We start from the raw sequence: 24,772 nt of genomic DNA, 5'->3' as shown, positions 1-24,772 counted from the left end.
TTGCCAAGGATTGAAACGTATGTTGGTGAGTTCAAAGCACAGCCTCCTATCGTTGTAAGTAAACATGAACATAATGATAAACACGGGGTCTCTCATCCATGCATAAAGAGTTGGGGGCTGGCATCGATAGGATCTCGGCTGAGCGGAAGGTTTTCTCTGTGATGTGTGTTGCATCGCATTTTTTATTCACAGCACGTGACCCCTGCTGATGACACGTATTCGCGATAGCATGATCGTCACTTATTAAAATCAAAGTCAAAATGTTACATTTCTGGAACTGAAAAGCCTCCCGAGTATAAAACACCATGTCGTGGAAGCAATAACTCGTATACCTAGACGGGGAAAAAAATCATTCAAGAACCCACTGCTAACGTCAGGTTACATATGGGCGCGTGTTTTTCAATTATTCAACGAATACAAGCACCAAAGGTTGCCTAGTACAACGTGTTTCGCTTGACATGAGTTCTTTGTGAAGCTCAGATAACAATACAACCGGAATCCGCTCTTTTAAGTGTCGCTATCAGCAGTGTCACGTACTGTTTACAGAGGTCAGGGCCAAACATAAACTCTGCTGAGGCTGTGATTTCGGTAATAAATGAGGCACTTCCTATTTTGCGTGGTGTTTGTTGAGCTCCGTTCCTGCAAGCGTGGTGGCACGGGAGCCACCAGATGCTGTGTCATCAAGCCATCGAGCGCGTGTCCATAGCTCTCTCTGTACCCACCCCCCACCCCCCCTGGTGTGAGGTTTTTTTTTCCAGTGCGTACTTTAACCGGTGCCAGTGCACGGGGACTTTAAACCCCGAGCTCTCCGATTTCCCCAAGATTTGCTGCGAGCTGCTCGTGTTGCCGGCCAGGTTTAAATTTAGTTCCGGGCCGCGGAACACAAATACAAAAAAAAATGTTCTCGACGCAAGTCGCCTTGTGACACTCCGTGGGAGACGCACCGAGGAATCGCGGTGCCGGCCGGGTCGTTGGATGGATCAAGAAGGTGGTGGCAATAAAGACGGGTCGGATCGAGGGCCACTCGTCAGAAGCGGTCTGAAGATGTCAGTGGACCCGCTTGAGGTTGGGGAGGAGGTGCACGAGATGGGGAATCCGCCAGAGGAGGAACAGCCCTGGTCTTTGGTAAGGACTAATTCATGGAAATCACCTGCGGTGGTTTTAATTGGGATCAAGACTTGGTTCGAAGCTTTCGTGACTGCAGGAATTACTCTTTGTTTTTTTTTGTGACTTTACGGAAAAAAACAAAAAGTTTAATTGGGATCGCCGAAATGCGTTTTACGGCTTGTGAAAAGCGTTTAACTCCCGAGCGACGGCCTAATTAATTTCACAGCAGAGATGGATGACCGGAGCGTTGAAATTCACCGTTTAGCGTAACCCATGCTGTGTCTGAATCAACTTTTGAATACAGGTTTTTTTGTGTGTGTATTGTCCAGGATAAGGAAGCACTTTCTGAAATGTTTCAGTGTTTTTTTACGCTTTGGCCAGTGATGATAGTTGATAAATCCCAGACGCAATCGTCCTCGCGTATGGCTGGATGAATACCAACGCATCGGTCGTATCAGGCAGCGGGATGCTTATAGGGTACCGCTTTGAAACAATTCGGTGGAATGAAATAATCTGCTGTCATATGTCAGAGAGCGACATCTACTGTATGTATCTATATTGGACTTCTTTAGCACCGTACGTAGCCGACCGTGCTAATCGGAGGTGCGGGGGAAGGACAACAAACTAAATACACAAAAAACAAATGCCTTCAATGTTTACGTAATTCTCTTATCACACCAACTGATCTTACCGCCACGTGATATGTCAGTAAGTGTTGTTTGGTTATGTGCGCGGTGTATTTGACGGTGCCAGTCACGATGCAGACGGCTTTTAGTGAGTAGAGAGGGGTATGATATCATTGTTTTAATGATTGTGGATAAGGTGACGGATTGTAACTGCACATTATGAGTTGCCCATTGCTTTGTATAATACAATTGGTGACGATGGCGATGATGGTGACGGTGGTGATGATGACGGTGGTGATGATGAGTTGCTGGCTGTTCGTAACGTGTATCGCTTCGTGTCTCTTACTTATTTACGATTGAGGCTTCTCATTCCCATACCCTAATACTAATTCGCATTTGTCCAATGGGGATGAACGAGACGGAACAAACGCGAAACGATACAAACGAGACCGTGACATCGACGCAAAGAGAGTCAAATAATATCCATCCCCAGCACCCAACTGTGACGCTCAAATCGTAACATGTTTGTTAGACGAGGTAACTGGGGGGAGCTAGTGTAGTGGTTAGCGCTCTGCGCAACAAACCCGGCGACCCGAGTTCGATTCCCGCTCACGGCCAACACCAGTGACGATTATCTGAACCGGTCCTGGGCCTCTCTCTCTCCTAGGTCGACTCAGCCTCAAATGAGTACCTAGTGCGGTGTATAAAATCGCCACTGAGGAGACAAAGGCGGCCGGGCGTGGTGCTGGCCACCCACCTCCTGGTGTGCCGTACCGCGATGCGGTGCCGACAGCGATTCGTGACTGCCACCCTTGACAGAGGGCCCACCAGCGTTGACACAAAACGGCCCTTACAAGATCGGCAGCTTGTAACGAGGCTGCTTTCTGCGGAGCTCCTTTCACATCCCAAACAGCCGTGCGACGTCAAGGGAGCGCGCCTAATGGAGTATTGGGTTCCTTAGCATGTGACCACGCGTGTGAGTGCGTGTGCGCGCTGTGCATCGGATGGCCTGCTTAAAAAAAAATACTTGCTTGTGAATACCTTCCGAGATACATTTGTTCAGAAACATCTCATTGCAGGTGGCTGCATGTTAGATCCGTAATGAACGACGGATTACATGAACTTGATACTGATTCTTCGGCCTGCCGTGCACGTACTTGTACGGCCCTTTTATCGCTCCACTCTCAGTCTTGTGATGCCACAATCCGTCTCAACTCCTGCACATTAACAGATCTCGTCGCTGCATATCCAGTGGCGGTCACTGAAGATCACTTCATGTGTACGTGAAGCTCTTTCCTGTGGGTCTATGTCAGAATGAATACCGTGTAAATACAGGCCGTCCCCGACATACGAACGCCCGACTTGCGAACTACCGGACCTACGAACGAACCGCCGTGGGATGTTATTTTTATGCATCCGACTTACGAACGTTCGCTCGTAATTTTGTACCGACCCGCGGGACTATTTTGTTCAGCGGAGCGATCCTCCAGGAGGTGTAATGAGTCCCAGCATTCCGAGTAATGCACAATGACAGTCAACCCTGCAACTTACGATAAGTGAATGTAAAACAGATTTTTTTATTTTGATGTTACAGTAAACCCTTGTTAATTCGACACACATTGGGCTCTGGTCTTGCCGAATTTTCCAATATTCCGAATTATGTACAATGGTATTCCCCAGTGCCACCTGCCCCAATAAAAACACATTTGTTTTCCAAACTTTTCACCATACGCATTGACACACACCCTGCATCTACCTCAATCTTTGGGTTTGTCTCGCAGACGAAGGGATTAATACTTCAATTCCTTTCTATGACTTCTTGATGTAGGTGTAGACGGCATTTCTCAGAGGGCTGCCTTGCACAGAGTGCATAAACAAGGTAAAGTCCAAAGCAACAAGTCTTGCACTAACGCTCACCACGCGCGCCACCACGAGAATGAGTCATTGTGTTGGTCGTGGCGCGAGGCGTCGCTCCAAGTGCATGCCGAAATTGCACCATTCGGTACGGAAATTCGGCTCATGGCGAATTGCTAATACTCTACATATATATTCCGAAAGCGCAGCCGTGCCGAATTATCCCCCGTTACGAGTTATCAAATACTGAAATAATGAGGTATTACTGTACTTTATTTTACTTTGTATTTACTGTACGGTATTTATTACAGTTATAAATACAAATTCACACTTTTTTTTCTATTTGTGAGTTTTAAAAAAATGCTTCCCTTTTTTGTTGTTGAACCAAACCACTTTATAACACTGACCGTACGTACAATTAAACGTTGAGTTCCGAGATACGAACAAAACGACTTACGAACGGCTCTCGGGAACGTAACCCCGTTCGTAAGTCGGGGACTGCCTGCAACAAATAAGCCGGTAGTTTTGCTGCTCGTCATCGTCAGATAATTTCCCCATGGATTTGCTTCTGTAGCACTTGGTGGTTGTTATTTTTTTTTACTTCTCTCTCTTTGTGGCATTTGTTGGCAGATCTCTTGACACGTTCTGAGTTGGCCGCCTTGCTCAGAAATCAGAGCGCTGCGTCAGCGATGCCGAGATCCACGGTTCGAATATGCCTTTGAGACTCTTTAAATTTGTCCGAAATCGGCTTCTGAAGATTATCGTCTCATCTAGGTCAACAATCATAGCATTCATAATAATGTGCAGGTTCTTTTGGGTTTGAACGCGTAAATATAAATGTGTCGTTAAAGCTGCCACCTCGCGACACAGCCAATTAGTAAGGTTTGTCACGTAAGCAAAACGTGCAAATTAGTTACCACTTCAGCACACCGGTGCGTTGGAGAGTAAACCCACAACATTTATAATTCGAGTACTGTGACGTTTCGCTGGTGATTAAAACCAGCGTTATTAGGCGATAGCCAGAATTGTGAATAATCTAACCCTAAAAACCTTTCATATGTATAAGTTTGGTCGCGAAAGCCTACGTATCAAAATTATAGCATTAAAAAAATTCAACGCGCACCCATTTGAACAGCCGATTGTATTTAAGTGTGGCCGTGGAACTGAAGTTGGCCAGGTGTTTTGGATGTACTTTTGCGTACATAGTTCTAACCCTTATTAAACGAATAACATTAAGCTTGAACGCGAAGTCAAAATCTCTGGAACCTCCGTGGGCGTTTGTTCATCGTTGCTTTGGTCGCTGGGGCGTTCGCTGTCCACTCCACAGTGCAGTGTCCCGAGTGAGAAGCGAGCTCTTCATGCCGTGAGCTTTCATTGCATCCTGAGTTTATTTGGGCGCCGTGGTGACGGTGGTTGTTGCTGTTGAATGTGCGTCAGCTGAAACGTGGACTGTTAAGTAATCATGTATTTTATTTTAGCAGGAAAAGCTTCAACGAGTGTCGGGGCTCTGTTTTCAGGAGGGTCCTGCGCCGAGATGATTATTGAATTCCGTATTAAGTTGCGTTAATGGTATGTGGGAGGAAACCAGAGTGCTCAGAGAAAACCCTTCAGGCCTTCTGCAGGATAGCATGGACGTTGTAACACAGATATGTTCACGGACCCACTTGCTGTACTGCCATCTCTGGCCACGGTGGCTAGGAGATGTTAACTACCTCGCCTGATATACAGGAGGTCGTGGATTCGACCCCGCCCCTGACGCCTGTGGTATATTATTGGAGTTTGCGTGTCTCTCTCCGCATGGTCGAGGGGGATTTTTCTCCCGGTCCTCTGGTTTTCCCCTCCGCATTCAGAATCGACGCGCGTTTTAGAGTATTTGGCTGCTATACATTTCCACGTGATGAGCCAAGTTCGTTGAGCTCTCATTTGTGGCCAGGTGGCCTCTAATAAAGAGCTACATCTCTGAGTGGGCCTTACCTGGTAGAAAAACAAAAATTGTTTACAGTCTTCGAGCAGGGCCAGTCCACTATACAGGAGGCTAGGCATGTTCACATGATTTGCTTCATATTCAATACACCATGTGGATTGACAATGTGCTGTATATTTATTGTAAACAGGATCTAAATGCGACCATATCTCCGGATGCTGTACACAAACATGTATGAGACATCCATAGAGGGGCACACAGTCGTAGGCGGAGGATAAACATCGAGGAAGTGAGCATGGATCTGAGCAGGGACAGGGAGTCAACAGCACGGTTGACTGGGGGAAGCGTGGAGGGGGGGGGAGAGGAGTGGAGAGGCGGGAGGGTTCCAGGAGGGGAGGAGAGTAAGCGGAGTGGAGAGGTGAGTGAGTTCGTGGAGGGGAGTGGAGTGATGGGAGAGTGTGTGGAGGGGAGTAGAGTGGAGGGGAGTGGAGAGGTGAGTGAGTTCGTGGAGGGGAGTGGAGTGATGGGAGAGTGTGTGGAGGGGAGTGGAGTGGAGGGGGGTTGAGAGGTGAGAGAGTTAGTGGAGGGGAGTGGAGTGATGGGAGAGTGTGTGGAGTGGAGTAGAGTGGAGGGGAGTGGAGAGGTGAGAGAGTTCGTGGAGGGGAGTGGAGTGATGGAAGAGTGTGTGGAGGGGAGTAGAGTGGAGGGGAGTGGAGAGGTGAGAGAGTTCGTGGAGGGGAGTGGAGTGATGGGAGAGTGTGTGGAGGGGAGTAGAGTGGAGGGGGGTTGAGAGGTGAGAGAGTTAGTGGAGGGGAGTGGAGTGATGGAAGAGTGTGTGGAGGGGAGTAGAGTGGAGGGGGGTTTGAGAGGTGAGAGAGTGAGTGGAGGGGAGTGGAGTGATGGGAGAGTGTGTGGAGTGGAGTAGAGAAAGGGGAGTGGAGAGGTGAGAGAGTTAGTGGAGGGGAGTGGAGTGATGGGAGAGTGTGTGGAGGGGAGTAGAGTGGAGGGGAGTTGAGAGGTGAGAGAGTGCGTGGAGGGGAGTGGAGTGATGGGAGAGTGTGTGGAGTGGAGTAGAGAAAGGGGAGTGGAGAGGCGAGAGAGTTAGTGGAGGGGAGTGGAGTGGAGTGATGGGAGAGTGTGTGGAGGGGAGTAGAGTGGAGGGGGGTTGAGAGGTGAGAGAGTTCGTGGAGGGGAGTGGAGTGATGGGAGAGTGTGTGGAGGGGAGTAGAGTGGAGGGGGTTGGAGAGATGAGAGAGTTAGTGGAGGGGAATGGAGTGATGGAAGAGTGTGTGGAGGGGAGTAGAGTGGAGGGGAGTGGAGAGGCGAGAGAGTTCGTGGAGGGGAGTGGAGTGATGGAAGAGTGCGTGGAGTGGAGTAGGGAAAGGGGAGTGGAGAGGCGAGAGAGTTAGTGGAGGGGAGTGGAGTGGAGTGATGGGAGAGTAGAGTGAGGCTCAAAGTCTTGAGCCTGGATTTGAACAGGGTCAGGGAGTCAATATCACGAATGGCTGGGTAGGGGGGGGGGGTCCAATCTGGAGGGGGCAGTAGAAGAAATGTATCGCTTCGTTAGCAGAGGGCAGCGGCGCTAAAAAAATCCCCGAGCTGAACGCCAATTGCCGTGGGTGCTGCGCCACGAGGCGTAGCTCAGGCGGTTCGAGTCGTGGGTGCTTCCAGGAGAGAGGGGCGCTGGTACAAAACTGCTACGTTAGGCAACGTTTGACCTTGTACTCGGTTGCCGTGGTAATGTGTTCTGTCAACGAAGTACTGCCAATTTGTTTTAAATATTAACAAGGATCGATCAATAGGAATGCCTCTTGTACGCAGTTCAGCACTATCGTTCACGGGACGGGGCAGTCACGTGGGTGTTTGCCCAACACGAGATATTATCACTCAGAAACGGGGAAAAAATGCTTCTCGACTTTCGTAACTTTTCCATCTAGAAAAAAAATAAAAACCCACTGCCTCGTGCATCCTTGCTACCAGGCAGCTCCGAGCACGCACTGCTCTTTGACAACGACGCAGGGCACGCGGGCAGACGAGCGGGCGGACGCCTCGACGCACTCCGGGCACATTCCAGGCACGGGCTGGCGCGTCGCTTGGAGGCCCTCCGGCACTTTTACCTGGGATCTACGGGTGGATCCGAGGAGGGTGGAGGGAGGGTTGATGATGATGGGGGCGATGACAGAATCACCCCGAGTGCTCCCGATCTTGTCAGGGCTCAGAAGCTAAGCAACTAACGAACTATATTCGTGTTGTATTATACCAGGTAAGGCCCACTGAGCTATATAGGTTTTGTTCAGAAGCGACCTGGTCACAATTGATAGCTCAACGAAGTGGCTTATCACGTGGAAATGTACAGCAGCCAAATACTCGAAACGCACGTTTATAAATGTGGAGGGAAAACCCTGAGGACCCCGAAGAAAGATCCACGCGACGACAGGGAGAGAGACACGCACACTCCAAATATACAAGCAGGCGTCAGGGTCGGGATCGAGGCCACGACCTCCTGTGTACCAGGCAAGGAAGTTAACATCTCACCACGGGGAGCGATAGAGACACGCACACTCCAAATATACAAGCAGGCGTCAGGGTCGGGATTGAGGCCACGACCTCCTGTGTACCAGGCGAGGAAGTTAACATCTCACCACGGGGAGCGATAGAGACACGCACACTCCAAATATACAAGCAGGCGTCAGGGTCGGGATCGAGGCCACGACCTCCTGTGTACCAGGCAAGGAAGTTAACATCTCACCACGGGGAGCGATAGAGACACACACACTCCAAATATACAAGCAGGCGTCAGGGTCGGGATCGAGGCCACGACCTCCTGTGTACCAGGCGAGGAAGTTAACATCTCACCACGGGGAGCGATAGAGACACGCACACTCCAAATATACAAGCAGGCGTCAGGGTCGGGATCGAGGCCACGACCTCCTGTGTACCAGGCAAGGAAGTTAACATCTCACCACGGGGAGCGATAGAGACACACACACTCCAAATATACAAGCAGGCGTCAGGGTCGGGATCGAGGCCACGACCTCCTGTGTACCAGGCGAGGAAGTTAACATCTCACCACGGGGAGCGATAGAGACACGCACACTCCAAATATACAAGCAGGCGTCAGGGTCGGGATCGAGGCCACGACCTCCTGTGTACCGAGCGAGGAAGTTAACATCTCACCACGTGGAGAGAGACACGCACACTCCAAATATAGAGCAGGCGTCAGGGTCGGGATCGAGGCCACGACCTCCTGTGTACCAGGCGAGGAAGTTAACATCTCACCACGGGGAGCGATAGAGACACGCACACTCCAAATATACAGCAGGCGTCAGGGTCGGGATCGAGGCCACGGCCTCCTGTGTACCGGGCGAGGTTGAGTCTGGATAGTGCTTGGATGAGTGACCACCGCGCATGAAACAGGCGACGTGGGCTGCTGCGCCGAAACGTTGTCATCAGAGGACAGTGGAGCAAATCCATTATTGTACAACACTCCGTGTCTATGCTCCCCTCCTGCAAACCTGCAGTGTGGTCACATGATCACCGTGAACCGCATGGTATGGGGAAGTCCTCATCCAGCAGTGGATTGACCAAGTTCCGTACACAGGCCCAGCTATTCACCCGACTAGCTGATGGAGTTTAATATGCAAGACAACCATCATGTTCTCCCTGCAATGCCACGTGCCAGCAACATTTTATAATTTAACGTTCAATACCAATTAATGTATTAAGTAATACTCATTATTGGTTTGATCATTTAAGGGTTTGTCTGTTAATCGATAGCTCCTCATAGTTAATTACTAGCATGCCGACTTTAGATCCGTTCATCACGAACCATTCTTACAATGTAATTCTCATCAGGCCCCATGGCGTTAAGTGCGGACTCTCCAGCCCTTACTTATCCAGCTCTACCTCTTCCCTCTCTCTCTCTCGTGTGCTATGAAGAACGGCCACTGCTGAAATATTTACTTTATATCTTCTTTCTGTGTTATTGGCGAACATGATAACATTGTTTATGAATACATGAAGCTCACTCTCCGGCCTTGCCTGCTGGCAGATTCATGCTTTTTCTCATTCAGTTTTTTTGTGTCTTTAGTTTTTTTTTTCTTAAAAAAAAAATTGTGACCCGAATCTATTGACCCCAGCCAATCGACGTGACGGGGAAATTGCCCTGCAGTCTTTCCCTTCGCATTCCAGGGCTTGACGCGCGCAGCGGAGCATTGGACGCTGATGAGCGCTTTAGGGGCTGGTCGATGGGAAAATACCGCTTAAAGTGAACACACTAATAATGTAGTAATAATAATAGTTTATGTTTTAGTGCCATTCATGCACTTGCATCTCACAATGCCGTACAATAATTATATGCACAATCACATTCAGGGCGACATCCTCTTTATAGCAATTATTAAGTCAATGACACGTGATTTGGTGGTGCTGCTGCTGCTGCATTCAGAGCAAAAGGTGCACACACAGCTTCTTGTGTTTGGTTTGTTGTTCTCATCCCACACCTCCGATAAGCACAGTTCGCTAAGTACAGTGCAAAAGAAGTTCAACATATATATGTAAAGACGACTTTGACGCTTCAGTCCTGGGAAGATTTTCTTCATTAAGGAGCCACGTGCTCACACTCGGACATGACTCCCCCGTCATTACCTTCCGTGGTAACTAGTCCATTCGTACTGCAGGCTGACTCCCCTGTCATTACCTCCCGTGGCCACCAGTCCACTCACACTGCAGGCTGACTCCCCTGTCATTACCTCCCGTGACCACTAGTCCACTCACACTGCAGGCTGACTCCCCTGTCATTACCTCCCGGGGCCACCAGTCCATTCGCACTGCAGGCTGACTCCCCTGTCATTAACTCCCGTAGCCACCAGTCCATTCGCACTGCAGGCTGACTCCCCTGTCATTACCTCCCGTGACCACTAGTCCACTCACACTGCAGGCTGACTCCCCTGTCATTACCTCCCGTGACCACCAGTCCATTCGCACTGCAGGCTGACTCCCCAGTCATTACCTCCCGTGGCCACCAGTCCATTCGCACTGCTGGCTGACTCCCCTGTCATTACCTCCCGTGGCCACCAGTCCATTCGCACTGCAGGCTGACTCCCCAGTCATTACCTCCCGTGGCCACCAGTCCATTCGCACTGCAGGATGACTCCCCTGTCATTACCTTCCGTGGCCACCAGTCCATTCGCACTGCAGGCTGACTCCCCAGTTATTACCTTCCATGGTAACTAGTCCATTCGTACTGCAGGCTGACTTCCCCGTCATTACCTTCCGTGGCCACTAGTCCATTCGTACTGCAGGCTGACTCCCCTGTCATTACCTCCCGTGGCCACCAGTCCACTCACACTGCAGGCTGACTCCCCTGTCATTACCTCCCGTGACCACTAGTCCACTCACACTGCAGGCTGACTCCCCTGTCATTACCTCCCGTGACCACCAGTCCACTCACACTGCAGGCTAACTCCCCAGTCATTACCTCCCGTGGCCACCAGTCCATTCGCACTGCAGGCTGACTCCCCTGTCATTAACTCCCGTGGCCACCAGTCCATTCGCACTGCAGGCTGACTCCCCTGTCATTACCTCCCGTGACCACTAGTCCACTCACACTGCAGGCTGACTCCCCTGTCATTACCTCCCGTGACCACCAGTCCATTCGCACTGCAGGCTGACTCCCCAGTCATTACCTCCCGTGGCCACCAGTCCATTCACACTGCTGGCTGACTCCCCTGTCATTACCTCCCGTGGCCACCAGTCCATTCGCACTGCAGGCTGACTCCCCAGTCATTACCTCCCGTGGCCACCAGTCCATTCGCACTGCAGGCTGACTCCCCTGTCATTACCTCCCGTGACCACTAGTCCACTCACACTGCAGGCTGACTCCCCTGTCATTACCTCCCGTGACCACCAGTCCACTCACACTGCAGGCTGACTCCCCTGTCATTACCTCCCGTGACCACCAGTCCATTCGCACTGCAGGCTGACTCCCCAGTCATTACCTCCCGTGGCCACCAGTCCATTCGCACTGGTGGCTGACTCCCCTGTCATTACCTCCCGTGGCCACCAGTCCATTCGCACTGCAGGCTGACTCCCCTGTCATTACCTCCCGTGGCCACTAGTCCACTCACACAGTAGCTTGACTCTACTATCATTACCTCCCGTGGCCACTAGTCCACTCACACAGTAGGTTGACTCTACTATCATTATACAACAAACACAATGCAATTGCTGACCCGCCCCTACTTGGACACCTGTGATAAAAGAGCTTCATAGGTCATCGGATTACTCCTGCCGTCTAAATAAAGACTGATTCTGAACAACAAAGTCAACACGCCCGTCTAGTAACACTGTGCCCTGAAAAAGGAAGGCCTGTTGTAAAGAAGGGGCCGTGCTTGAAACGTCACCGGCGTCTTTTTGAATGCAGGAGTCTGCTTAAAAAACTTTCAGAGAGAGAAACATACACATATAATAGACGATGTTTAAGGCTGTGACACTTATTTTGGAGCAAAGGCTATCTCTGTAATGACAGTGTTAAAATTTACGAATGTCACGAACTTTGTGTTGTTACTCGTGCCTGTGCGCACACTGCCGATGCAGTATCCCCAATGTGTTTCCATCGAACATTTAGAGCAGAAAAACGTCCAGGGCTAGTGGTCAGTCAGTGAGATGTTAACTACCTCGCCTGGTATACACGAAGTTGTGGCTTCCATCCCGACCCTGACGCCCGTGGTCGCGTGGACTTTGTCTCCAGGTCCTCCGGTTTTCCCCTCCACATCTAGAATCAACGTGCTTCTGCACGCGATAAGCCACTTCGTTGGGCTATCGCTCGTGATAGCCCGGTCGCTTCCGAAAAAAAAAATCTATGCAATAGCTGAGTGGTCCTTGCCTGGTAAAATAAAATAAAAGTTTACTTTTTTTGTTTGTAGTTTCAGTGAGCTATTGCTCAACCGATGCTTCCCTGGGGATGTTGCGGTTAAAGGCACGGGGGTCCGCGTTCACAATCCGTAACCCGAGCACCTACAAATGACCGGCCGGTCGGATGCTGCCTTCCCCGCCCGCCCGTCCGCCCCGCAACTACCGATGCAGGCTACACGGCGGCTCCTCTTTAGCTCATTTGGAACTCGAGTAAGAGGCTCCCATACGAAGTGCAGAGCCCTGCTGAATTTCTTCCCCGGGCCTAAGTTTAGCCGGCGCGCTGACACACGGGCGCTCGCTCAGCGTAACGTTACGCCGCCGAGCAATTCTAATGGCTTCATCGCGGGGGCGTGCGTTCAGCATGTTGAGCAACCCTGCAGTCCGACGGGTTTCTCATTGTTCGCGGAAATTTCTTCAGATTGGGTCGCCGTCGCGCCTCGCGCGCGGTGCGAAGCGGTCCCCACGGCGGTGAGCACGCGGCAGCTGTAGGCGACGGTGGCTGAGCTGTACTGATGATTCCTAAGAGGGATGAAACCGATAAATGCACAGTTGTCTCATCGTCATGCTGCTGTCTCTGCTGTCTAAAACATTATGACAATATTGTCCTGATGATTCCAAACAAAGATGGAACCCGTGTACATTTGTCTCCGGGGTTGATAAAGTAGGTACAATTTTGTGAGGATGTAAACATTGGTTGTGCTATGGATAGACTTCGCCCGTGCCATAGAAATGTGGAATTTTCCAACTTACGATTCAGGCCTGTCAACAGGCGATGAGCACCGATGCCCCAGTGCTGCTCATGGAGCACAGACTCACTTTGGGGTTGTTGTTGTTGTTGTTATTCTCGACACAAAATGATTGACGTGGTTGACAGTGAGAGGGTGTGCGTGCGGTTCTTGGTGTAACATCACGCTGGGCACCTCCTGTCCGCCTGTTTCCGCCTGGTAAGATTAACAAAAAAATGCACTTGTCTCTTTTTTCAGTAAGTTGTTTACCTTTCCCATACCTTGCACTCCTTTCGTATTTTTTTGTATTCCTTGTTGTCGCAACTTTCTTACCCGCCACTACTGGACGTCTGCAAAAACAAAACAAAAGGAAAGAGCTTTGTAGCTCATCGGATTCCTCCGGGAGAAATAAAGATTCTGATTCTGCATGACCGCGTTGTGATTTTCGGATCGTCCACGACGTTCGGACGCCACCGTGGCCATGATAACCGACCGACGACGATTGCGGTGATCGCGTTGCTGCTGCGAGCGTTCAAACAAACGCGGGGGTTGCGGTCAGCGACGGGGCCTTAATCGCCGCCACTGCCTCGTCATGGAGCCAAACGGCGAGGCAACGACAGGGCGCACTTCTGCCCTTGACCCACATGGATGGTTGCCGCGCTACGCTGACACGCGCATTGGCGCTTAAATAAGGGGAAATGTTTTTAATAACACGCGACGTCACGGGCGACCGTGGCACACACGGTCCCTCAATTTCTGTGGTCTGATGAAGGTGCCGTCGACTGAAACGTCGCCTATTATATATATTTTCCCTTCTCAGCGCCGCAGTGTTATTCAGGAATGTGTTGACAGAGTTGTTTTTTGTTGTTCACTGCTTGTGTTCCACTGCCAACGCAGCAGCAGCGGCGGCGGCAGTGATAGGATTGTGATTGGTCGAGGTATTTACTCTCCAAACTTTTTTGTTTGTTACTGTGGTGTAGGAATTGCACGCAGGTCGGAAGGTGCAGAGGTCAGCCACCCAACTACTAACGACTGCACTTTCTTACCAGTGTACCCACTGAGTTGTGCATCAGGAAGCCAATCTCGGGCCAGGTGGCACCGTGGTTTGCAATCGGAAGGTTGTGACTTCAAGTCGCAGCCAGCCATGACTCAGCCTATCATCCTCTCATTGGAGGCTAAACGCGTACCACGTTGTGGCAAGTCAACAAACAGTCCGGTGTTTTGTTAAGCAAGGTGGCGAACTCAAGAGACCAGGGCATAGTCTCGTTTGCGAGAGTGGCCTGGGGCACCCGCGCAGTATTAACCAGGGCAGCGGCTGCAATTCGAACCTCTAACTGCGCTATCGCTAGGCCACATCACCAGACTGACTCATCCCCGACAAACAAACGTGGAATTTCCACCACTGGCTTTAAACAGGAGATGCCTGCGGCCTCATAATGGCTCGACAGCAGGAAACCACTTAGAATGATTAACACGCCTGTTAATAGCCTTACACTATTGTGTTTTTATTGAGGTTAATTACGTAGAATAGTTGTTAAAATGTAGAGAATACTATTTTTTTTATTTCAACGGTTTACACTCCTACCTACGAGACATTCGGCACGGAGTACTTAATTCACCCCTCCATAAACATCGATGGATTGTCACGATGCAGGGTCGTGATTCACGGTGCCTAGGAGATGTTAACTATCTCGCCTGGTATACAGGAGGTTGTGGGTTCGATCCCGACCCTGACGCCTGCTGCTGTATATTTGGAGTTTGTGTGTCTCTCTCTCCCCGTGGTCGCGTGGATTTTTCTCCGGGTCCTCCGAATTTTCTCCTCCACATTTACAATCAACACGCGTTTAGAGTCTTTGACTGCTGCTATAAATTCCCGCATGATGATGAGCCACTTCGTTGAGCTGTCATTTTTGGGCATGTCACTTCTGAAAAACGAGCTCCTTAGCTCCGTATTGGTTCTCGTTTTACTTTATTATTACTACAGCACTTGCGCAGTGCTGTAGCTTAACCGCAATAGCGTATCGTCGTAACTAACCCTTTACATAAGCATGAGTTATCCATTGACATACGCATGATTCCATGCGTATGTCCCACGAGTGTAGAATCGGTTTTCGTTGATGCATCGTCGCATCTCTGCGAACTCGAAAACAAATATGAGTGGTGGTCATTTGCCGTTTTACAGAACCTGAGCCGGTTGTGGAAATTTGAAATTCCTATGGCAGGGTCGAGTCTATCCATCGGACAACCAATGCCGACTTCCCCACGAAGTGGTATTTATTTTATCAGCCGCGGAGAGAGGGATGATGGGCCGAGTCGACCCCGACCAGGATGCGAACTCGCAACCTCTCGATCGCGAGCCACTCGTGCTGCCACTGAGTGACCTGAACGGATTCCACCATGTGTTTTAAATGTGCCCGCGGACGTGCAGTGGAGTTTTAAAATCCAGCGAGTCTTTTTTTCGCCCAAGCACCGATCTATCCCTTAGCTCTGTAATATCCACACACTAGGATCATGCTTGATCGTGCGGTTTTGTTGAATTATAATAACGACGCATTTCCCACGCTCAAAGCACCGCACAGTAGAAAAAAAGTGTTCGATATTTTAAACCAAAAAACTATTACGTGAAAAAAAACCAGTGGCATATGTATAACACATAAGAGCGGCATTCAGAGCATTCTAGGTAGGGAATATACGAGGTGGTATAGTGGAGGAGGAAATTCAAGGCAGGTTGTAAGACCTCGTACGCTATTCTTGACAAGTGTGCGTTACACCCCAATAATAATAATAATCCTGGAAGTTCATTACTTCAACACATGCAGCATTACACACGGCTTGTATGTTTGGGAGAAGACTAAGAAAAGATGAGGAACAAAACAAATATATAGAGTTGACGGACTTGTTTTTTTCACCTTTTGACCTCTGGGCTTTTTTTGCTTGGTAACTCTTTCTTGGTTGTGGGGGGGGGGAGAGTGTGGATAGTGGGGGGAGTGGGCGGGAGTGGAGAGTGATGGGGGGGGGGTGGAGAAAAACCTTTCGTTTTAATTGGTTGGCACAGGGGACACACCACGTTTTCTCGGGACGCTCATTGGCCAAGCCCGCCCGCCCGTCCGCCTTGTTGTGCATTACGCAACGCTCCCATTGGTCACCAAACAGCCACCCCACAACAACCACCGCAAAAATATGCTCGCAACATTCGCCACTCTTCAAAAGTTCACACACAGCCGCGTGAACGGAGCCAGACTGTGTGGCAGCAACGTTGGTGGGGGAGGAGGGGAGTGTGGAGAGGTGTCGTTCATAGGCATGCGTGTAACCATGAAAATCCGATCCGCCCGGTTCAAAGTTGACCCGAACCGCTGGCGGTACATTGACTGGGATACATTTCCTGCTCGTGCATGCGTGTGGTTGCGATGGTTGTCCTTCGTCTTGCAAATCGATTAGTTGCAATGTATGAAAAGTTATCCAAACGGTGTGCTAAGGCTTGCCCTACCAATGGCCGAGCCAGGATTTTCAGATGGGGGGGGGAGGGGGCAACCCCTCTAGCAATGAAAAATGATAGAGGAGTTGTTAGTAAGGAGTTGTTAGTAAGGAGTTGTTAGTAAGGAGTTGTTAGTAAGTAAGGAGTTGTTAGTAAGCAAGGAGTTGTTAGTAAGTAAGGAGTTGTTAGTAAGGAGTTGTTAGAAAGGAGTTGTTAGTAAGTAAAGAGTTGTTAGTAAGTAAGGAGTTGTTAGTAAAGAGTTGTTAGTAAAGAGTTGTTAGTAAGGAGTTGTTAGTAAGTAAGGAGTTGTTAGTAAGTAAGGAGTTGTTAGTAAGGAGTTGTTAGTAAGGAGTTGTTAGTAAGTAATGAGTTGTTAGTAAGTAAGGAGCTGTTAGCAAGGAGTTGTTAGTAAGTAAGGAGTTGTTAGTAAGGAGTTGTTAGTAAGTAAGGAGTTGTTAGTAAGGAGTTGTTAGCAAGCAAGGGGTTGTTAGTAAGTAAGGAGTTGTTAGTAAGGAGTTGTTAGTAAGGAGTGGTTAGTAAGGAGTTGTTAGTAAGTAAGGAGTTGTTAGTAAGTAGGGAGTTGTTAGTAAGGAGTTGTTAGTAAGGAGTTGTTAGTAAGTAATGAGTTGTTAGTAAGGAGTTGTTAGTAAGTAAGGAGCTGTTAGCAAGGAGTTGTTAGTAAGTAAGGAGTTGTTAGTAAGGAGTTGTTAGTAAGTAAGGAGTTGTTAGTAAGGAGTTGTTAGTAAGGAGTTGTTAGTAAGTAAGGAGTTGTTAGTAAGTAAGGAGTTGTTAGTAAGTAAGGAGTTGTTAGTAAGGAGTTGTTAGTGAGGAGTTGTTAGTAAGTAATGAGTTCTTAGTAAGGAGTTGTTAGTAAGTAAGGAGCTGTTAGCAAGGAGTTGTTAGTAAGTAAGGAGTTGTTAGTAAGGAGTTGTTAGTAAGTAAGGAGTTGTTAGTAAGAAGTTGTTAGTAAGGAGTTGTTAGTAAGTAAGGAGTTGTTAGTAAGTAAGGAGTTGTTAGTAGGGAGTTGTTAGTGAGGAGTTGTTAGTAAGTAATGAGTTGTTAGTAAGGAGTTGTTAGTAAGTAAGGAGCTGTTAGCAAGGAGTTGTTAGTAAGTAAGGAGTTGTTAATAAGGAGTTGTTAGTAAGGAGTTGTTAGTAAGTAATGAGTTGTTAGTAAGCAAGGAGTTGTTAGTAAGTAAGGAGTTGTTAGTAAGGAGTTGTTAGTAAGTAAGGAGTTGTTTGTAAGTAAGGAGTTGTTAGTAAGTAAGGAGTTATTAGTAAGTAAGGAGTTGTTAGTAAGTAAGGAATTGTTAGTAAGTGAAGGACTTGTCCCTCGCTTGTTACTCGACGCGTGTGCGGCGATGGCACAGACATCGTTCGAGGGTCGAATTGGAACCGCGTTGTGTGATCGGCATCGCGCTCACTGAAGGTGTTGATGCCTTCAGGGAAGTCGTGTACTGTATATGCAACTGCGCACAATTCTGAGTCACTTATAACTGATGTGCCGTTACTTATTGCCAATTATGGACTCAGACTATTGTCCTATCATCTCATAGAGTCCCTGGCACGTCATAATATGCTACACAGTGGCAGTGGGGGTCGCAAAATGCCCATTTATTACTAATAAACCCCAATGATCCAATCGAAGGTAGGGATTTCGATCGGCTCATTGGGGGGGCACGTGCCACCCCCCCCCCCCCCCCCCGTGCATAGTACAATTCAATATGTACGCTAATGTGGTAAACAATTGTGTATAAGCGAGGCGATACTATTTAGCAGTGGCGCAGAGATTAATGTTCTGCAAATGTAGATTCCACTGGTTCTTCATGATTTGCAGATTGTAGATGCCGCTGGTTCTTCATGTTCTACAGATGTAGATGCCGCTGTTTCTTCATATTTTACAGAAGTAGATGGCACTGGTTCTTCATGTTATGTACATGTAGATGCCACTGGTCATTCATGTTCTTCAGATGTAGATTCCACTGGTTCTTCATGTTCTGCAGATGTAGGTGCCACTGGTTTTTCATGTTCTGCAGATGTAGATGCCACTGGTTCTTCACGTTCTGCAGATGTAGATGCCATTGGTTCTTCATGTTCTTCAGATGTAGACGCCACTGGTTCTTCACGTTCTGGAGATGTAGATGCCACTGGTTCTTCACGTTCTGCAGATGTAGATGCCATTGGTTCTTCAAGTTCTTCAGATGTAGACGCCACTGGTTCTTCACGTTCTGGAGATGTAGATGCCACTGGTTCTTCACGTTCTGCAGATGTAGATGCCATTGGTTCTTCATGTTCTTCAGATGTAGACGCCACTGGTTCTTCACGTTCTGCAGATGTAGATGCCACTGGTTCTTCATGTTCTGCAGATATAGATGCCACTGGTTCTTCACGTTCTGCAGATGTAGATGCCACTGGTTCTTCATGTTCTGCAGATGTAGATGCCACTGGTTCTTCACGTTCTGCAGATGTAGATGCCACTGGTTCTTCACGTTCTGCAGATGTAGATGCCACTGGTTCTTCACGTTCTGCAGATGTAGATGCCACTGGTTCTTCATGTTCTGCAGATGTAGATGCCACTGGTTCTTCACGTTCTGCAGATGTAGATGCCACTGGTTCTTCACGTTCTGCAGATGTAGGTGCCACCACCGCCGTCTATTGCGTGGAGGTTGAACTTACGGCTCTCAGTCCAATCGGGCCACCTGGACATGCGGGCAGGTTTGTTCATACCTCTGAAAGTTCCTAAGTCGAATGTCCGTAACAAGAGGAGTCCCTGTATGTTGAACTTCTTTCGCACCGTACGCTTCTAACCGTGCTAATCGGAGGTGCGCAGGGAAAGGACAACAAACTAAACACAAAAATCAATTATTAAAAAATGACTTTTAAATTTAGATTCAAAAGATCTGTTCGGATTGCGCGCGTGATGTGAGTGATACATATCGCCTAAATGAACCGAATGTCACTAAAATAATAAACAAAAATGGAACAACGCGACAAACAACGCGGACGGGATGAGAACGATTCGACCCATTAAGTGAATTCCGACCGGAATCTTGATCTGCAATCGTAGCGTATTGCATGAACTCGCTGTTGTCGTGGCTACGTGAACCGTCACTCGTCCTGGGTATTCGAGTCAAACTCTGAATCCCTAATCTCGGCTGCCTGCTTTCACGGCTCTCGAGCCGGTCGCGGCAGAGATTGCCTTTCTTAAAACAAGCGGATCGAGCGTTGCAACAATGGTGGATGGAGTGCGGATTAATCCCGCCGGTGGAAAAACCGCACCCGTGCCGCAATCTCACGCCGCAGCAAGGCCCAACGAGATACGAAACTGCGAGCTGGCAACACTGCAGCGGTGTTCGCGCGAGTGACCCGACCCTGAACCCTATGGAGGAGGGAGGGAGGCAGGGCAGGCAGGGTCCGTGTTGGTTGCTGCCCGCCCAGAGAACGACGTTGTTGTTGTTGCGTTTCGCGCACGCAGAGTCGTTGAGCCCCCCCTGAGCGATCCGAGGGACCACTCGACTGAATTTTAGTTTTTTTTTAAATGCGGGTAACGTCCTGTTATTATTTATAAGGACGGGGAGGGGGTGTACAGAAGGCGTGCATTATCTGTTGCGTGTGTTTTGTGAGTCATTTGTCACATTTGCACTTCGCGGGTTTTGAATTGACTGTTAATGCAGTGCCGTGCTATGGAGACGGTGTGTGTGTGTCTGCAGGCGGTGTGTGTGTGTCTGCACGCGATGTGTGTGTCTGCACGCGGTGTGTGTCTGCGTGTGGTGTGTGTGCGGTGTGTGTGTCTGCATGCGGTGTGTGTCTGCATGCGGTGTGTGTGTCTGCGTGTGGTGTGAGTGTGTGTCTGTGTGCGGTGTGTGTGCATGCGGTGTGTGTCTGCACGCGGTGTGTGTGTCTGCGTGCGTGTGTTGTGTGTCCGGGGAACGGTACTGTAGTAGTCAGCGCACTACGTTAAGAACGCGGCGGCCTGAGTTCGATTCCCGCGCACGGCCAACATCGATGACAAATATTTGAACAGGTCATGAGCCTCCCCTAGGTCGACTTGGCCTAAAATTAGTACCTCGTGCGGTGTGTAAACATCCAGACACTGGGGAGACAAAGGTGGCCGGGCATGGTGCTGGCGTCCCACCCCCTCGTGCGCCGTGCCAGCCTTCATAGGTGCTCGCTAACAGCACTTGCCCAACAGACTGTTAAGGCTACACGGGGGGGGGGGGGAGTTTGTGCCTATGGAGTCATCCATAAATGACGTCACGCGATTTTGGACGATTTTTTACTCCCCCGTCACACGGCGTCACAAAAAGTCAGACCACCCCCTCAATTATGACGTCACAAAGCTCCGCCCCCCCCCCCCAAAATAAAACATGCTTCAAATCGCTTTAAACTATTGTCATTGTAGTGCGTATTTAATGTGCCGCTGCACTCTGATGTTGCAGGAGAAAACATTTGTTAAAACGTCTATTTAATTAAGTAGAACGTGTTGACTATATTTATAAAAATTTGCGCATGTCGATGTGACGTCACATTTCTCAACCCCCCCCCCCTTTCACACATCGTCACAAATGTCTGACCTCACACCCCCCCTAGGTGCGTGACGTCATTTATGGCCCCTTTGTTGCGTGTGTTTATTCCATTCCTGGACATCTTCCTTGTCACAGTCTGTTCCACGTTTGCTTAGTGCCCGCCCGCGTCTATGTGTGTTTATTTAGTGACACACGTACACACAGACACACGTACTGCAGTACGTGTGTGTTAGTGACACACACACACGTACTGCAGTGTGTGTGTAGTGACACACGACACACACACACATGTACTACAGTGTGTGTGTGTCTGTGTGTAGTGGCACACGACACACACACACGTACTGCAGTGTGTGTCTGTGTGTGTAGTGGCACGTGACACACACACACGTACTACAGTGTGTGTGTGTCTGTGTATGTAGTGGCACACGACACACATACACGCACTACAGTGTGTGTGTCTGTGTGTGTAGTGGCACGTGACACACACACGTACTACAGTGTGTGTGTGTGTCTGTGTGTAGTGGCACGTGACACACACACACGTACTGCAGTGCAGTGTGTGTGTTAGTGACACACACACTGCACTGTGTGTGTAGTGGCCCGTGACACACAGACACACACGTACTGCAGTCACGGCGCCGTTTAATTCCTTCCCATCTCGCTCACGACGCACAGTGACTCAGAGGGTGAATGCCCCCACACACACAGACACACACACAGACACACACAGTCACACAGACACACACAGTCACACAGACACACACAGACACACACACAGACACACACACAGACACACACACACAGACACACACACAGAAACACACACAGACACAGACAGACACACACAGTCACACACACGGACACACACACACAGACCACCGTCACCACCACTCCAAACAGGGTGCCAATTACCGCCACGAACACTTCACCGTGTAACCGCCCCCCCCCCCCCCATTGTCCCAAGGGCCCTTAGGAGCCCCCCCCCACCCCTTCCTGTTCACTGATGCGGAAAAAAGGAAACGTGCAGCACAAGGAGTTTCAGTTTCAAAGTTTACTGCCAGGCACAGTCGTCTTCTGTGCCACTGGAGCTATGCACTTTTACATCCTGATTGAAAACTCATTTATTTTAGAAGTGATTTTTGTGTTTAGTTTATTGTCATCGCCCCCCCCCCCCTCTCTCTCCACCCACGCACATTCGATGAGCACGGCCGGCTACGTACGGTGCGCGAAAGAAGTGCGGCGTGCAATGCCTGCACCTCTGTGCACTCCATGGTAAATATCTCACACGCTGGCTGTGAATAACAACGTTCTGCATGTGCGCCTTTAACTAATGGGAGGGGGGGTTGGGGAATAGGCGACGTTTTGGGCAATTACCCTACTTCGTGACAAGTACATCGCGAGTGGATGATGAGAGTTGGAGACTGCACTTTACACCATTGGGAATTGATGTCCATAAATAAAACACAATAATGTAAACCCGTTTTTTTTTAAATTGGCATATGCCCCCAAAGCGCTGAATTTGTGGACGTACATCGCCCTCCCCCTCAATGTATTGATCAACATTCCAGTGCAGAGCGTTCGGTGGTGTAATATTGCAAAGGCTCCTGGCTCTCGCGTTACAGCGGCAATGGCATCTCTCGCTTAATTGTAATCGGATGCGTGCTTCTCGGTACGCGCAGATGCGCTGGAACCGAAGATCTGAGAGTTCATTATAAAGTTGATGATATAAAGTTGATTATATATAAAAAAAAAAAGTCCGTGTCCTGATGTAGCAAGGAGGGCAGCGCTTTGAACAAAGGATGGATGCTCACGGTTAAATGATTTTGCTGCGACAAATTTCCAAATGATGAGCCACATCTGTGGCCAGGTCGCTTCTGAGAAAATAATTTAATAACACAGTGGGTTTTTGCCTGGTAGGATGGGGATGGTTTAGTATTGCAGATATGTTCTTGGGTAATTTGTTTACCTTCTACTTTGCACTACAACCGTGTTGTTGTATAGTGTTTGTTGACGTTCTTACCCGCGCCTACTGGACATCTGTGAAAAAGAGCTGTATAGCTCATTGGGTTCCTCCAGTATAAAAGATATATATAAATATATAATATATAAAACATATATAAAATATTAATATATAATATATATAAAATATAAATATATATAAAAAAAATTGTAGAAATATTTTACAAATATATATTTTATTATATAAAGTAAATTTAGCACGAGGATTAGCAGATCACGGGTTTGTAATAATTCTTCCGCTTGCGATTCAATTGTCGTGATGCAGGGCAGTGATTCAATTCAAAAGACTGTGTAATTGTTTTACAGAGAGGCCGCTACATTCGCACCGTACGTAGCCAACCGTGCTAATCGGAGGTGCGCGGGGACGGACAACAAACTAAACTTTATTATGAATAAACACACGAAGCAGTTCTAATGGCCGCAGATTTCACGTGAAAGCATTACATGCAACGCACAGCGAATGAAAGAAAACCTCTATTTCTCACGGCACGCAATTCATTACGTCTACCGGTAACTTACAAATTCCTTCATAATTAATTTGTTGGGTTCGACCGTGTATTGATCCCGCCCGGTTCTTGTCGCAAGATTATGTAATCGCAAAATGTGGCTGTGAGAATTGTGCCTCAACTTTGCCGGTGATATGCAGCAATGAGGATCGTCAACGTCGTTCAACAGTCGCACACGTGACCACCGTGTGTTGACGTGGGCTGTGGAGGGTGTTGCAACAATGGCTTTCGGCCACATCGCTCCATGGCATAACCCCAAAACACATCGTATTGCTTGCGGGGAAAACAACGTATCTATTGAGCGACGAGTTGATTTATGCGTCAATCGTGAGGCCTTTGTGGGTTTACTATTGCTATTTATTATTGTTTTAGCGGTACGCACTGCAAGTGGCAAATTAATTGGTTCACTCGCGATGGGTGCTTTTATATTTTAAAGTGTTCTGCTTGTGGTCATGTGGATTTTTCTCCGGGTCCTCCGCTTTTCCCTCCACATTTAGAATCAACACGCGTTTAGAGTACTGTATTTGGCTGCTATAACTTTCTATGTAATGAAGCCACTTCGCTGAGATATAATTTGTGAGCAGGTCTCTTCTGAGAAAGAGCTATGTAGCTCAGCGGAGCTTACCTGGTCAAATAAATATATATTAGTTGAATGTGTCTGTCACGAGACTCATAGTCCATGGGCTCGAGCAGAAATCGGTACCACTTAAGTTAGCAACACTTTTATCGTACCGATTTATTCATACGGCCGACTCTTGTGTTTCTGGGCCTCCATGGTGGCGAGATGTTAACTCCCTCGCCTGCTATGTCGGAGGTTTTGTGTTCTGACCATGTGACGAGCCACTCCGTTGAGCTATTAATTTGTGGCCAGGTCACTTCTGAAAAAGCCATAGAGCTCAGTGGGCCTTGCCTGGTAAAATAAAAAAAAGTTTAGTTTTTAATGTTGTCAGCTATTCCACGGCAGCATCCGGGGTAGCCGACTGGAATAGTCGGTTTGTTCCACCAGACCACGTGTGGTTGTATCCGGGCAGCCATCAGAAATGTACGCTTGAGGCGTGTATGCCGAACTTACTTTGCAGCGTACGAAACAAAC

At 48.7% G+C, this 24,772-nt stretch overlaps 1 protein-coding gene across 2 annotated transcripts in view; it reads left to right on the top strand.

The window, feature by feature from the left end:
- Nucleotides 1–735: 735 nt before the first annotated feature.
- The window catches only part of LOC116942620 (phosphatidate phosphatase LPIN2-like), a 68,731-nt gene continuing 44,694 nt past the window's right edge, over nt 736–24,772 (top strand). The window contains exon 1 of one of the 2 annotated variants that reach the window (XM_032954748.2): nt 736–1,125. In XM_032954748.2, coding sequence (XP_032810639.1) covers nt 976–1,125 — 150 coding nt within the window. In that variant the 5' untranslated portion in view covers nt 736–975. The remainder of the gene's footprint in view (nt 1,126–24,772) is intronic. The other variant, XM_032954749.2, reaches the window with a different exon arrangement.

The sequence above is a fragment of the Petromyzon marinus genome, chromosome 15, assembly GCF_048934315.1.
Source record: "Petromyzon marinus isolate PM22_M1 ecotype Great Lakes invasive population chromosome 15, UKy_Petmar_22M1.pri1.0, whole genome shotgun sequence".
Taxonomy (NCBI): Eukaryota; Metazoa; Chordata; class Hyperoartia; order Petromyzontiformes; family Petromyzontidae; genus Petromyzon; species Petromyzon marinus.
Note: the sequence above shows the minus strand (reverse complement) of the source record. Positions and strands in the feature narration are given on the sequence as shown.